Source organism: Platalea leucorodia (genome assembly GCF_965183815.1).
Source record: "Platalea leucorodia genome assembly, chromosome: 6".
NCBI lineage: Eukaryota > Metazoa > Chordata > Aves > Pelecaniformes > Threskiornithidae > Platalea > Platalea leucorodia.
The window spans coordinates 74,687,779-74,699,421 of NC_138828.1; the positions used below are offsets into that span (position 1 = coordinate 74,687,779).

General features: G+C 39.3%; 1 protein-coding gene across 1 annotated transcript in view; it reads left to right on the forward strand.

Moving 5' to 3' along the window:
* SH3TC1 (SH3 domain and tetratricopeptide repeats 1) overlaps window positions 1–11,318 on the forward strand; it is a gene marked incomplete at both ends in the record, with an annotated part of 28,752 nt that extends 17,434 nt beyond the window's left edge. The window contains 7 exons of the mRNA XM_082314779.1: window positions 1,335–3,023; window positions 3,725–3,905; window positions 6,950–7,100; window positions 9,220–9,342; window positions 9,631–9,781; window positions 10,665–10,861; window positions 11,088–11,318. Coding sequence (XP_082170905.1) covers window positions 1,335–3,023; window positions 3,725–3,905; window positions 6,950–7,100; window positions 9,220–9,342; window positions 9,631–9,781; window positions 10,665–10,861; window positions 11,088–11,318 — 2,723 coding nt within the window. The remainder of the gene's footprint in view (window positions 1–1,334; window positions 3,024–3,724; window positions 3,906–6,949; window positions 7,101–9,219; window positions 9,343–9,630; window positions 9,782–10,664; window positions 10,862–11,087) is intronic.
* Window positions 11,319–11,643: the final 325 nt, after the last annotated feature.

Here is an 11,643-nt window from a genome sequence, read left to right on the forward strand (position 1 = left end):
AGACATGCCACCCCCTGACTCCCTCATGTTGTTTAACAGGGCAAAATACTGTTTGTGGGGCACCTGGCAAGTGCTGACTTTGAATTCCAGCAGATTTTCTGTCTGCTAGAAAAATTCATCCCATAATTATATTTCCCAAAGGAGATATTTTGATGAGAATGCAGAATTAGTCCCTTTGGCATTTAGTTGCTAAGCTGTCACTATCATTACTCGTATTGTACTACATTTCTCTAAATACCAATTTTTATATTTATAATTCTGCTGAACAGTTTCAGAAATATGATTCTAAGGAAACTGAGCTCTAAATCTGCAACTTCAATAAGCTTCTGTTGATATGCAGCTGTAAGCTTTACACTGACTATGACTGCAAACTACATCCCTAGTCCCTGCCCTATTACCTTGGCTGGATAACAGTGAGAGGACTAAAGAAATGGTGGCATGTCTGACTTTTTTTATATTTGTAAGATATTCAACAATGTCAGTACTAGGAGAATTTAGATCAATGACCACATCAATCACCACAAACTTGGTAATTTTGAGAAAGCTAATCTGTGCCGGCAGAGAATCAGGGCTGGTATTTGATTGAAAGAAGAAATATTATTACACGTTACACAGGTATGGCAGGCTACACAGAGGTAATGTGGACAGGAGAACAGGACCTTTGCAGGCACTCTCACAGCACCCACGTGGACTTCAACAGCTCAAATAGCTCCGTCTTACTCACCCCCCGCCAGCTAACCTGCCTTAGCTATCTCTCAAGACATTGGCATACCCTTACTCAACTCGCATGTTCAAATTCACAGTTCCCTTAGACCTCAAGTCCATCCAGTATCCATGCCCTGACCTCAGGGCCTTTGTCCAGGCTCCAGTTCAGACCTTGGGTCTTCCAATTCATTGTAATTCATTAGCAGATCTCTCTTGCTTATGTATACACAGAAAGAACAGAGAATATGTACTAAGAGTATACTTTTTGAGTATACAGTCAGCCACAAACCAATTTGAATTAATGTTGGACTTCAGTTGGATTAGTGTTGGATCAGGCACAGGGCCTGGCTAGGCAAGCATACTGATCAGCAACCTGCTTACATGTGGCAAGTCCCATTTATCCCCACTCTTCCAGTCTCCCACACTTGTTCCTCCCTGATCCTTCTTGATCTCTCTCTTTCCCCACCTTTGGCTTGTCTCCTAGACATACTGTTAAGAAAGTGCAGTATGTTTACATAATGTTTTCCTAACAGCATCTTCTACTGATAAATGTTTTTGTGGGTCTATCAGAGATTTTTGTGTGCATGCACACATGAAGTTGTGATCTGTAATTTATTTTTGAATTTCAGAAATTCCATGTTCACATTCTAGCACAGGATCCACTACCAAGAATGGCAAGATAGAAGAATTCCTGAAGAACTTCAAGAATTCGGAGGCTACTCAGGCAGAAGAGCCAACTACTGAAGGAGAGGATTCTGTTAGCTGTCCAAATACAGAAATCTTTCCTCCGCCTGAAGGGCCTCGCTTCCACATACATAAAGATGATGTTCAAGCATCTGACATCTTTGAGTCATTGTTACTTTTCTTAAATAGGAAAGAGTATGAGAGAAACTTCAAAAACCTGTATGATTTCTCTTATCCATTTATCAATAGCATGTTTTATGGGTTTTCAGATGAAGAAGAACTGGTTAGCTTTTTAAGATTAGCAAGGGAAGCAGCAAAGAAAGCAGATATGTCCTGGGCACTAGCAAGGCTATGCTTTCTGTTAGGCAGGCTCAGTGTTAGAAAGCTGAAGTTTTCTCAAGCTCGGGTGTATTTTGAGGAGGCGTTGGGAGCAGTAGCTGGAGGGTTTAGTGATTTGTACTTTGTAATTGCTCTGTATACAAATCTAACAGTCATCTACTTGACACAGAAGAACAAAGAAAAATGTGCTCATGTTTTTGACAAGGCTACATCTCTTCTCATGGGAATTCCCAACTACATTTGCAGTGCTGACCTGGAGTCAGATATTCTAAAGTATGCTCTGAAGAGGACGGTTTTGAGCCAGAACAAACATGCAGAGGCAAGGGCATGCTTTCTACTGGCAAAACACTACAGTACACACAAACAGCATGAAGAGGCACTACCATTCTTGGAAAGGTTTCAACTGTTGCTTAATGACTTGGGTTTACAAAACAACTTATCAAACAGCTGTTATTTCAAACTAGCGGAGTCCTACAATGAAAAGTGTTTGCCGCACATTGTATTAAGTTGCATAAAGGTTGCCTCTTCCCAGAGCTCCAGTGCTCTAACGGATTCCTTGAAAAGGATTGATTTAGTCATCAAAAATGCTCCCAAGCTCTATGGCCTGAGAAAACTCAGACAAATACTCCCATCCCAAATTGCACCTTACCTCATACAAGCACTTTCCTCTGTATTTACTAAGGAGCAGCAAGGACTATGCAGCGCCATCTATCTTAGTTTATCAAAACTGTACAGCCACCACAAATGGTATGGAAAAGCCATTGTTTACATGATGAAAGCACTGGACTCTGATGTTTCTGCTAAGCCAGAGGAAACTATTAACTATTTGGTTTCACTTGCTTGGTTATATATTCTTTACAGGCAATATGATGTGGCTTTAGCCATTTTAAATGCTGTCGTAGACTCTTCATGGAGCAATCCTCAACAGCTAGGCATCGCTTATAACATGCTTGCTATTGCTTTGAAAAGAACAAACAATACAAAAGAAGCTGCTGAGAGCTACTACAAAGCACTGCATCTTTCAGAAGAGACCAATATGACCCATAACCAAGCTATAGCCCTGGCTAATTTTGGGGCACTCTGCCTGCATGCAGCAGCCAGCAAGCTGGCAGAACGTTATTATATCAGGGCAGTGAAGCTATTCTCCAAACTTCCAAGTATGGACTGTGGCCAAGACTTTATCCAAGTCCTCCTTCAGTTGGGATGTTACTATGTTAGTGAAACTCAAAGAGAAAAAGGAAGGTTTTATTATGAATGGGCTTTTTTAGTTGCAATGGAGACAAGTCATCTGGAAAGTAAGTACGTTTTTTTCTCTCAAAGTTACAAAATGTACCATTAGGGAATGTTTGTTATATAGGTATGTTATAGTTGTTCCTAGGTATCTTATATTTGTTGCTTAAACAACACTTTATGTCCAGTTATGTGATAGCTATCAAAGTGACTGAAATCTTTGGTCTGTCCTGTAATGGTGAAGAAAAAAATACATGTTGGCTTGCTGTTCTGGTGGTACTTAGGTTTGTCAGAAATTATAGAGAAAACGAAATGTTAAGAAAAAAAACCTAAGTAACTTAATTAGTAAAAAGTCTAGAGATTTCTATGTTCAATAATATTTACAATAGTTCTGATATCATTGGTAGTACAAACAGCATCACACTCAAGTTTAAAGGTATGAAAATAATTGGTGATCTGGATTACTTTTGCATAAAATAGTTGTATTTAAAAGACCCATGCTTTATTTATTCTTGCTATGATTAAGGCAGCTTATACAGGTCAGGTGACTTTTATTATTTTAGTTTGGAGACTAAGTTTGAATAACCTCTTTGTTAACTTTGGGGGTGAAGAAACTGGCAGTGGAATCTTCTTGTTATGACTTTTATATTGTTACTCATTGACTGTGCTGAATTTGTGAAACAGTAAGAACGAATTATTTTACAATTAATTTAACTTTCATTTTAAAATAGAGATTCATGTTAGTATTTCCAATCTATTCTCCTAGGTCAACTACAAGCAATTAAAATGCTGTGTCAGTTCTACAGTACAGTTGTTCCCAATGAGGCTCAGTGTGTCATCTACAATGAATATCAACTATCTTTAGCTAGAAAGATGTCCAACAAAGTTCTGGAGGGGCAAATTTTGGAAACCATTAGTCAGCTCTATTTGTCTTTAGGAACAGAAAGGTAAGATATGCTGAATGACTTTGCTTTTATTCTGATTGTAACTTTTCTGTCATGCTAAAGGATCTCAATTTTCGTGACAGCTGAATCGTAGAATAGTTTGGGTTGGAAGGGACCTTTAAAGGTCATCTAGTCCAACCCCCCTGCAATGGGCAGGGACATCTACAACTACATCAGGGTGCTCAGAGCCCCATCCAGTCTGACTGTGAATGCTTCCAGGGATGGGGCATCTACCACCTCTCTGGGCAACCTGTGCCAGTGTTTCACCATCCTCGTTGTAAAAAAACTTCTTCCTTATATCCAGCCTGAACCTACCCTCTTTTAGTTTAAAACCATTACCCCTTGTCCTATTGCTGTAGACCTTGGTAAAAATTCTGTCCCCGTCTTTCTTATAGGCCCCCTTTAAGTACTGAAAGGCCACAATAAGGTCTCTCCGCAGCCTTCTCTTCTCCAGGCTGAACAACCCCAACTCTCTCAGACTTTCTTCGTAGCAGAGGTGTTCCATCCCTCTGATCTTTTTTGTGGCCCTCCTCTGGAGCTGCTCCCACAGGTCCATGTCTTTCCTGTGCTGGGGGCTCTAGAGCTGGATATGAGCTGAATATGACTGATTTTTTTTTTCACTCTGCTTTATCTATATGCTTTATTAGAATTGAAGGGTCCAGTGCTAGTGGAGACTTCTCTTGTTTTTAAGTAACTATTATCTCTCGAGGGAGGCAATGTTCAGCAGGATTAACAGCACTTCAAGAGCCAAATTATTTTAAAAAATCTATGTAAATACATTTTAAAAGTATTATATGTTATGCAACTCTTGATGACTGCTATAGCTCTAGGATCATTGCCGGCAGGTGACTTGTTTATGATGATAAATTTTTTACAAGACAATTTTTCCATTAGAAACGAAATAACATATTCCAAACAGGTCAGACGTTAAATTGTCTGTATGTAGTGTTTCTCTTTGAGGAAACGCTTTTTTCAGAACTTGAATAAGCACAAATCCTATGTACAAAACTGCATAGTGTCAGTCTCCAGCCATTTCTATACTGCTCTTATGTTCAGAATACCATTTTTTTGCTTTGCTTTATTGAAAAGACAGACTGCACAAGTCAATTTATAGTAACTAACAGGTGCTGGGGAAACCTACAGGTTTCTCTAGACAATTTTTCAAGTGTTTTTTAAGGCAGCTTTGATTTTTTTTTTTTTTTTTTTCCCTCTCCTTACTGTATCTCACTTCAGGGAGTCACTTTAGATTCAGGTATTTTCAAGCATGCCTCAGTAAGGAGGGAAAAAATATCCTCAGTTGTGGAAAGAGAGTAGATATTTATTTTAGCTTTATGTGGCTGCTGTCCAAGCATCTAACTTTCCTAATATATGACCTAATTTATTTTGCTTTGTTCACTGCTGTTTAATGAGATAGTTGGTGAAAAATCCTTTGGAGAGGATGAAGACAAAGGATTTGATTAAGATTTCAAACTACCTGGAATTTGCAGAAGGATTTCACTAGCTGGAGAAGGTGCTCTTTGTGTGCATGTAGTGCATGGAATTTATCACAGAATCATAGAATATCTCAAGTTGGAAGGGGCTCATAAGGATTATCGAGTCCAGCTCCCTGCTCCTCACCTAGAAGCCTGGCTCCCAAATAATGTTGGCTGTGTAACCTTAGCACGCTACCGGATAATAGCACATACTCAATAATGATATTAGACCATAGTATCACAGTGTTCTGTGAGTTAACAGTCCCAAGTAAAAAGGATATGTGTCTATGATGAAGTAACAGAAACAATGATGTCCTTGGTGTCACCACCTCCATTGTAAATTACTGTGGCCATGCCAGGGGACACAGCCTGACCTGTTCCAGCTGCCGTGCTGGGTTATGGATTGGTATATGCTTCTGTCTGCTGTAAAAGCAAAAACTGAAGGAGGGATGGAAGTGGCATTCAGTAATTGGGCTGAGTTGGACTACTTTAACTACCTTGCCTTTCCTCGTATTAGCAGCTTGTTAGCAAAGAAGAGAAGACTGAAATGTCAGGCTTGTTCAGTGGCTCTTTACTTCCTCTTGTGAGTATAAAAGGAGTGACAGGTCTCTTCAGTCTCTGTAAGAATCGAGAACTGGTAAAAACATTCCGCCCCCCCCCCCCCCCGCCCCCCCAGATGAGCTACCTTGTTGAGACAGAACTGAAGTCTTGATAGTGTGAAATACTAGGGAATGTATTACTTTTAGATTTGTTTTGGATCTTTTTGGAGGTCTAAGTAGGCTGTTCTAAAGATGCACTGGGTAAAGATTCACTGTAACTGCACAGTTAATGTTATTTTCATATGTTTGTGTTGTGCTTGGAGGAAAATGCACCAGGGCAAGCTGATGGGAGTCTATCACAACACAGCTAGAGAAGGATTTAATAAGGAAGGCTGAGGCTTCTGTGTCTGGTATAAAGCACAAGCTCAATCAATCTGACAGGTCTTTCCAATGAAAAGTATGACCACTCTTCTGAAAGCACAGTGCCCATACACTTAAAGAAAATTGCACTGCCCAGTGATCTAATAATTTAGGTGCTTCTAGAACTGATCATGTCTTGTCCACCCCCCTCCAAGATTTTCTATGAATGCTGATTAGTTTGAATTCTGCTTAAGTCTGAGGCCTAGGTGATATTTACAAAAAAAATTTACAGACACCATTTCTTTGAGGTTTGTAGGAAAAAGCCATAAATGATAATCGTTAAAGAAGATAACAAATGATAAAGAGCTAAAGATGAGGAAAGATTTTTTTCCACCTGTCACTAGCCTGAGGTGTAGGGGAAGGACACATCTAAAATTAACTATCCTGAAATAATATAACGTGATAACAATCTAATAGGAAACATAGATTGAACAAAAAAGGAAAAGGAAGAAGACCAAATTTGATAATTACTAATGGAATATAGCTGAGATTATAATTGTGCATTGAATAGAGGAAACATTGTTTTTTACATTAACATAAAGGTTTTTTATTATGAAGAAAAACATTCCCAATTCTGAAGAACCCCTCAGTGATTAGCAGTTTTCCCCTGTTTCAGGGCTTACAGGTCAGCTCTGGAATATACCAAAAGAAGCCTTGGAATATTTATAGATCTCCAGAAAAAAGAGAAAGAGGCATATGCTTGGCTACGGGCAGGAAAGATCTATTACATTCTGAGGCAGAATGAGCTTGTGGATCTTTATATTCAGGTATGTTGTCAACACTTACAGGCATGCACATGTTGTCAACGTGATGCAGGTGGCATGGTAAGAGAGTAAGTAATTCAATATAACAACCCCAGAGATTTTGCTAACTGATGTTCTGAATGTATAGTAACACTATTTATGTAATACTTAACAGCTGAAAGTCTCAGCATTTTCCAGTGGTGCTCCATTGAAATCTGTTGCTTGACTCCATGAAGATTTTGGGCAGTGACCTTTCTTAGTGCCTGCTCTGTTGTAAACTCTGTATTTCTTCATCGTCTGCCAGCTCTACAGCACCACAGCAATCAAACTGTGTATGCATGCTACATGCTGGTGGATAACATAATAATCATCTTAGCATGCTGGCTTGTGGGCCAGATCCCCAGGAAGAGAGAGTAGCTTTTTCAGGAAGCATTTCCAAAGTATCTAAAGCTTTCCTTCTGTGGCCGTGCATAGCACGGCACGGCGCCAGCTGGAGCTGCCGCCGCCTTTGCAACAGTGAGACAGGAGGCAGGTGGCTCGCACACCTCGGACCCCCTGCGACCAACTGGGACCTGCTGCTGCTTCTCCTCCTGTGCTAACACAGACTGAAAGGTGACCTGAAACAGGGATCTAGCCCTTGTGGCTGCTGAAACTGGATGATCTGGAGTCTTTCTCTGAGCTGCACTGCAGCCCAGGCCTGACTGTCTATATGGCTTCTAGCCATTCACTGAAGTATTTGGGGAATTAGTTTCTTGCTTTTGTAAAGGGGTTAAAAATACTTCTGTTGTAAGGGACAGTGCTGCCTTGTCGTGCAGGATGTATACAGAACCTGATATAGTAAGATCTGAGTCTTGGCTGGTGTGTGAGTGGTACCAAAACATGATCTCTAAACAAAATAATCACACATCTGTTGTTAAGATGTTTTGAAAAAATTCTACAAAGCAGCAGGAAAACATAGGAAATGCATTCATGTTTAAAATGTCCTCAGACAAAACAGGTGGGGCTACTTTAATGATTTTTTTTTTCTTTCAATTAAGTTAGATTTTTGAATACTTACCAACTGAATAAATGTGCTTACAGGAAGGGACTGTGTTATAGGCCTGTTATTTCTTTTTTCTTTTACTAAATGCTTTTAGCTGATAGCCCCCTAGTCAGTCACCTGGTAGTATAAAAGCAAAATCAGCATGTGGGATGATTCTCTCCATCTGTTTTATTTCCTGCAAGAGGAGGAGCGGGCCAGGGACAAGCATGTGTATTTTATACTGTGCATGTATGGAACCTGATATTTAGAGCAGAGTCAGTGTCTCTCCATGAGAAAAGCCTCAAAGCAGGAATCTGCCCACTAAAAGGTTGACCGCTGTGCCAGTAATTTGTGCAAATCATCACATTTTACCTTGCATGTAAAACAACTTCCAAAAATGTGATGCAAGAGTCCTTAGGCGCCTGAGGCCAAAATAGGCTGAAAAGGATTGCTGTCTTTCTGCCTAAGTAGTGAGCTGGACTTGTATTAATTGAATGCAACTTGAAAACTAAAGATCCCAAAACCAAAGCAAGATTCTTCAACTTGCTTCATGTGCAAGTCCCCTTTCTCATTACTGCTTATCCTATCAGCAACTGAGTGTCCTGGTATCCTTGCTTTGGGGAGGACGCATGCTACCTTTCAGGGAGTCCTTTTTGCTAACATGGCGTATACTTATTTCAGAATAACAAGAGAGTGGAGGTGCATTTATTTACAGAATTCACTTCACAGGCTTTTAAATCTGCACTGTTAGTAGTATCTAACTTGCAATTAGAATTTATTTCTATAAGTGCAATTTAATTCAAATTTAATGTTGCAGCTATCAAATGCACTATTGGTTTTTAGAGTGCCATGTAGTGACAAAGGTAGCAGGGTACTATTGCCAGAAAAAGGGAGACCATAACACTATGTACCCAGGTCTTTATGTTCCTTCTTCTGCATCTGCCACTGGCCGGCTCAAAACCGGGGTACCAAAAAGACTCATAAAATATAGCCTTTTCTATCTTATAATGACAGGCCTTAACAAGATCTTTTTTCAGTTGCTAATATTTATGATTTTTTTTTTTTTTTACCAAGAAGTAACCAAGATTTTTTCTCTTTCCCCATTCCTTGTTTTCTTTTCAGGTTGCTCAGAATGCTGCTCTTTACACAGGAGATCCAAATTTAGGAATGGAATTGTTTGAAGCTGCTGGAGACATATTTTTCAATGGTACTTGGGAAAAGGAGAAAGCAGTGACTTTCTACAGGGTTTGTGTGTTTTTTCTACTGCATCGATAATTATGTACTCTCCCATCACAGCAGGTGTTCTACAAATGCCAAACCAAAAGCTGATCCTCTCAGCAGTTTATAACTTATTGCAGCTGAGTACTTTGTCATGGTGTTAATAGATTTCACCTGTTGCAACTCCTGTGTGTAAGATATGGCTTATGCAAAGAGCAAAATAAAACCAGGAATTGCTTGACATGACATAAACAGAAGCCTGTCAGTGCTTATCTTGGGGTTCAGCAGCACCTAAGCTGTTTTTATGCATTTCAGGACAGGGCTCTTCCACTTGCTGTTAAGACTGGCAACAAAACCACTGAACTCAGATTATGCAATAAACTGGTGGAATTGCTGGTGAATCTGAAGGCTTATGAGGAAAGTCTGGAATATGCAAGAGCATCTCTTATGCTCAGTGTAAGTTTAGGTAAGACCCATTTCAATTACAGCTGAATGTTACTGCTATTGCCAAAATAAGGCAGAATTCTAAAAAGCTTTCGTCATTTCAATTCAGTTAGATTTCTTGCCAGGATTTCATAATGATGCTATAATTGCTATTTTTGCTTCCATTCAAGAATGAACAACTTTATTGCTGTCTCTTCTAACTCCAAGCTCACACGGAAAACCTTTGCTAAAGCACAGAATTAAACATGGGATTCCAAGTCCGAATTGAGTGTTCTTCTCACAGCTAAGCTGTAATACTAATGAATAGTATTGTACCAAGAGGCTTTGGAGTGTCATAATATCTTAGATTTGCTCATAGCCTTGCTGGTGAACCGACGTAGGAAAAAGTAGTCAAAAACAATAGGGCAGTTTCCAAAATGATGATTCTTAAAATTTGAGAGCTGTTCAACTGATTAAGAACCCTCTCACCCCTCCATACGCGCACAGACAGGTCACTTTGATCAGTCTGAAAATCATCTTTTTGTCATAACTTTTGATGTAAAGTATGTACTGGGAGGGCCAAGGGAGTCTTTAATCCTTTTAACTACTATACTTGCAAAATAATCTATTTCTATTCTGTGTCAGTATGCGCAGGGTGTGTATATCTATACATGAGAGATATGAATGTAATTATTTCTTAAGAAAATCCAAGACACTGTCAAATCCTACACTGGGAAATTCAGGAATTCTGTGGGACTTTTCTTAAAGGGCAGGTTTTGGCCATGTATTTCTTGAGCAAAACTCGTTTTATTCAATAAAAGATCAGCAAATACCAAACAAAAAATAGCATAGATGTATTCTGGTTCGAGAAAATTTGACTACTTTGTCTCTTTGATTTTATCCTGACTCATACATTATCTCATTAGGAAATCAGCTAAATGAACGAATAGCTTACCATCGGCTGGCTGCCATCCATCATCATTTGGGTCACTGTGAACTAGCTGAACACTTTTATTTAAAGGCCTTGTCCCTCTGTTCCTCTCCTCTGGAGTTTGAGGAGGAAACACTGTATTACGTCAAGGTGTACTTGATCTTAGGAGACATTATATTCTATGACCTTAAGGTAAGAAATACGAAAAATCACTGCAGAAAATTGTTACATTGAGCAATGTTTCATAACATCAGGTTTTACCACATTCTGTTTTTATGCATTTAGAATGTAAATAATAAAGTGGGAAAACCTACCAGAATCTATATTATTCTCATTTGATACCTAATAAACTGAGCTTGGATGTCCTCTTACACCGGTTGTACTATAGGGGGTACTATCTTTGTGTCTCTTATTTCAGGATCCCTTTGATGCAGCAGGCTATTATCATTTGGCACTTGCTGCTGCCATGGACCTGGGCAATAAAAAAGCTCAACTGAAGATTTACACAAGACTTGCAATCATCTACCATAACTTCCTTGTGGATCGGGAAATGTCTCTCTTCTTCTATCAAAAGGCAAGAACCTTTGCAACAGAGCTGAACGTTAGGAGAATAAATCTAGCTCCTGATCAGTGTTACAAGAGTTCATAAGCATCTTTGGAAAATGCAGTCAAACAACTTCAGAAGTACCTAGAGAAATATTGCACTGGCTTTGCAGGAGAATGAAGAATGCATTCAGTGTCTCATTATGCATATGCTGTAAGCCGGAGATCAGCATCCCAGACTAAATTACCGGTTTATATAACAGTGAACTACATTTCATTCTCTCCAAGATATACAGTCTTGTACTTGTTGTTTAAGGATCAGCCTGTGAACTAAAACCAAAACCCAACAATCTTTTTTAACTAAATTTTTCTTTGCTATCTGTTTTTGCCTAGCTGGATACTGGAAAATGATCAATGCATAGATGCAATGA